General features: G+C 39.2%; 1 protein-coding gene across 1 annotated transcript in view; it reads left to right on the top strand.

Moving 5' to 3' along the window:
* ap4m1 (adaptor related protein complex 4 subunit mu 1) overlaps positions 1-3438 on the top strand; it is a 13860-nt gene extending 10422 nt beyond the window's left edge. The window contains exons 14-16 of the mRNA XM_062433302.1: positions 1-29; positions 1787-1904; positions 3225-3438. The exon at positions 1-29 is cut by the window's left edge and continues 22 nt beyond it. Coding sequence (XP_062289286.1) covers positions 1-29; positions 1787-1904; positions 3225-3416 — 339 coding nt within the window. The 3' untranslated portion in view covers positions 3417-3438. The remainder of the gene's footprint in view (positions 30-1786; positions 1905-3224) is intronic.
* Positions 3439-3945: the final 507 nt, after the last annotated feature.

Here is a 3945-nt window from a genome sequence, read left to right as displayed (position 1 = left end):
ACCATCCCGGTTCCTAAAGGCTCAGTGAGGTGAGACGCTCACATTCAAATCAGCTGCTGTTTGCTATGGAAATCATTCAGTATGTAAACGCTGCTGAGCCTTCCTCTCTATTTGAATATGACTCAGCTGTTGTTGATGTTTAGTTTTAGCTTCTTTTCTCTTTGTCGCTGACGTTTGTCGTTTGAGTCGATCTGCTGAACGTGAAACAGGAAGTCAGCACAGTTCCTCTCCTCCTCTCTTCCTCTCTTCCTCCTCTTCTCTCTCTCTGTAGGAATCAATCTATATTTTCATCTGTTATTTAGAGATCACCTCAATTTGAAATAGAAAACAATATTAAACAAAACGTGATGAGCATGAGGAAGCTCGGCTCAATTTGTTATGTAAAGTGATGTAAATGACAGTCAGTGATGGATGGAGAGCCAGGTGCTTCAGCAGAGTTTAAACAGGTACAGAGGAGTTATAGTCAGGTTTTATAGTTTAATTACATGATAAAAACATTACATATATAAACACATTACACACACACACACCACTATCAAAAACATGTGAGAGGTTAATTCTCTCATAACAATAATAATAATAATAATAAAGTTTCTTTCATAAAGCGGCTGCAGCTCAAAGTGCTTTACAGAGAAAAATACAATAAAACAACAAATAAACAATAAAAAGACAAAATAAAGACATTCAGTAAAAATAAGTTACAATGACATGAATTAAAAGCCAAATTAAATAAATATGTTTTCAGCTGTTCACAGAGCATGAAACATCTCTTATAGCTTTAGGTAGATTATTCCATCATTTAGGAGCATAATTAAAGAATGCTGTGCTTCCTGTTTTCTTTATGGGAGTAAATGTTTTATATTTAAAATCCTCTCAGAGTCTGTGATGTAGTTCAGTCCCCTAAAAACCAGCAGAGCTTTAAAAACCAGTAAGAGAAGTTTAACCCTCCTGTTGTCCTCGAGTCAAGGAAGGAAGGGAGGAAGAAGGAAGGTAGGGAGGGAGGGAGGAAAGAGGGAAGGAAGGAGGGAAGAAGAAGGAAAGGAAGGAAGGAAAGGAAAGGAGGGATGAAGGAAGGAAAGGAGGGAGTAAGGAAAGAGGGAAGGAAGGGAGGAAGAAGGAAAGGAAGGAAGGGAGGAAAGGAGGAAGGAAGGAAGGGAGGAAGAAGGAAGGAAAGAAAGGAGTAAGGAAGGAAGGAAAGGAGGGAGGTAGAAGGAAGGAAAGGAGTGAGGCAGGAAGGACAAATTATTTATGTACTTATTACATTAAATATGAAATATGATCATGAACATAAAGTATTTCTGCAGCAGCACGCAAAGGTCTGGTTTTAAATCGCTGCTTTTATTTAAATCTTCCAGTGAATCTAACATGTTTGGACCTGAATGAGAGAAGCAGCATCCAGAGTTTAGTAAAGAGTAAACACACACACACACACACACACACACACACACACACACACACACACACACACACACACTGCTGCTGGATGTTAAACATGAAGCCTCTCTGCTGTCACATCAGCTGAAAGCTTCATCAGGATTATCATCAAATCACCTTCTCAAAGCTTTTCTGCCTCACTGCTCTTGACTCCCGCTGACTCCCGCTGACCCCCGCTGACCCCCGCTGACTCCCGCTGCCCCCCCCCAGCTCCTCACAGGGCGCTGAGACTGACTGGAAGGGTTGTTTTTTTGTGTGTTTATTTGTGTGTATATGTGTGTTTTTGTGTGTTTATTTGTTGTGTGTGTTTGTGTGTGTGTTTATGTGTATATTTATATGTTTGTGTGTTCAGTTTGTCTCAGGAGCTCAGCAGTCCAGATCAGAGCGCTGAGCTGAGGCCACAGAGCCGAGCCATCGTCTGGCAGATCCCTCGATTCCCTGGAGGAACACAACTCTCTGCTCTGTTCAAGGTGAACACACACACACACACACACACACACACACACACACACACACACACACACACACACACACACACACGTTAGCTGCTTTTTCTCTGATCAAAACATCAACTAATCTATAAAGGATTAATATTTTTTTCACACCATATGTCGTTTTCTTTCAGCTGAGCCGTGCAGTTAATGTACCTGCTGATCACACACACACACACACACACACACACACACACACACACACACACACACACACACACACACACACACACACACACACACACACACACACACACACCTGTGCAATCTAAAACAGCTCTGCACTTAATTCTACTTATAGATGATGTATATAATTTATTATTGAGGTCGTAGTTTATGTTGCTGGTTGTTTACTGAAGTTTATTATATTTAAAAATGTTCCTAATATTTTGCTCCTCTTGTATATTAATGGAGAGGACGTAATAATCTTAGTTTAATTGTTTAGTCTATTAAATAAATCAGATAACAGTAATAACCTGCAGCTCAATGACAGCTGCTACAATCTTCATATTTAAGAAGCTGGAAGCATCACATTTTCTTTTTAATGACTAAAATAAATGAATCTGTCATCAAAACAGTTTCCAGTTCATTTTCTGTCCATCATCTCAAATTGATTAATCTACTAATCATTGATTATGTGAGTCAGAATATTTGTACAAATGTTCTCATTAAAGTGAATCTTTGACTGTTTCTGTAACTTTATTTCCTTTAATAATTTAATTTAAATTATGGTTCATATCAGCTCCTCTGTATGAACATTACACTAAACTGTCTAAAACTGTGTTACTCACATTTTATACACAATAATAAATATAATACTGATGATTTCACACTGAAAACTGTTTAAAAAAGTCTCTAATGATGAATATTTAATGGAGTTTCCTTTTCTATAAAGGACAAACAGTCAGAATAATATAACATTTTAACTGTATATGTAAATATATTATAAATAATACATTTAAAATAGCAATAATATGTGAATTGAATGTGTTTCTACATTAAAAGACACAAAAACTTCATTTAAATAAAAAAAAACTAAACAAAACAATGAGTTCAGTATAAGATGTTCAGATGATTAATTCTTCTTCTTCTTCTTCTTCTTCTTCTTCTTCTTCTTCTTCTTCTTCTTCTTCTTCTTCTTCTTCTTCTTCTTCTTCCTTTTCTTCTTCTTCTTCTTCTTCTTCTTCTTCTTCTTCTTCTTCTTCTTCTTCTTCTTCTTCTTCTTCTTCTTCTTCTTCTTCTTCTTCTTCTTCTTCTTCTTCTTCTTCTTCTTCTTCTTCTTCTCCTTCCTGTTGTCAGCTGGAGGTTTCTGGTCTCAGCTCAGCCTCCATGTTGGAGGTCGGTCCGGTCGGTTTGAGCTTCGAGCTGCCAAAGTTCACGGCTACAGGTCTTCAGATCCGCTTCCTGCGCCTGTCGCCCATCCAGCCGGGTCCATCACAGCGCTGGGTCCGCTACGTCACACACTCTGACTCCTACACCATCCGAATATAACACATCTGACTCCTACACCATCCTAATCTAACACCTCCCACTCCTACACCATCCTAATCTAACACCTCCGACTCCTACACCATCCTAATCTAACACCTCCGACTCCTTCACCATCCTAATCTAACACCTCTGACTCCTACACCATCCTAGTCTAACACCTCCGACTCCTACACCATCCGAATATAACACATCTGACTCCTACACCATCCTAATCTAACACCTCCGACTCCTACACCATCCTAATCTAACACCTCTGACTCCTACACCATCCTAATCTAACACCTCTGACTCCTACACCATCCTAATCTAACACCTCTGACTCCTACACCATCCTAATATAACACCTCCGACTCCTACACCATCCTAATCTAACACCTCTGACTCCTACACCATCCTAATATAACACCTCCGACTCCTACACCATCCTAATATAACACCTCTGACTCCTACACCATCCTAATCTATCACCTCTGACTCCTACACCATCCTAATCTAACACCTCTGACTCCTACACCATCCTAATATAACA

The sequence above is a fragment of the Scomber scombrus genome, chromosome 14 (genome assembly GCF_963691925.1).
Source record: "Scomber scombrus chromosome 14, fScoSco1.1, whole genome shotgun sequence".
In the NCBI taxonomy this organism is placed as follows: Eukaryota; Metazoa; Chordata; class Actinopteri; order Scombriformes; family Scombridae; genus Scomber; species Scomber scombrus.
The sequence above is the reverse complement of the archived record's forward strand: the minus strand, read 5'-3'. Positions and strand labels throughout refer to the sequence as shown.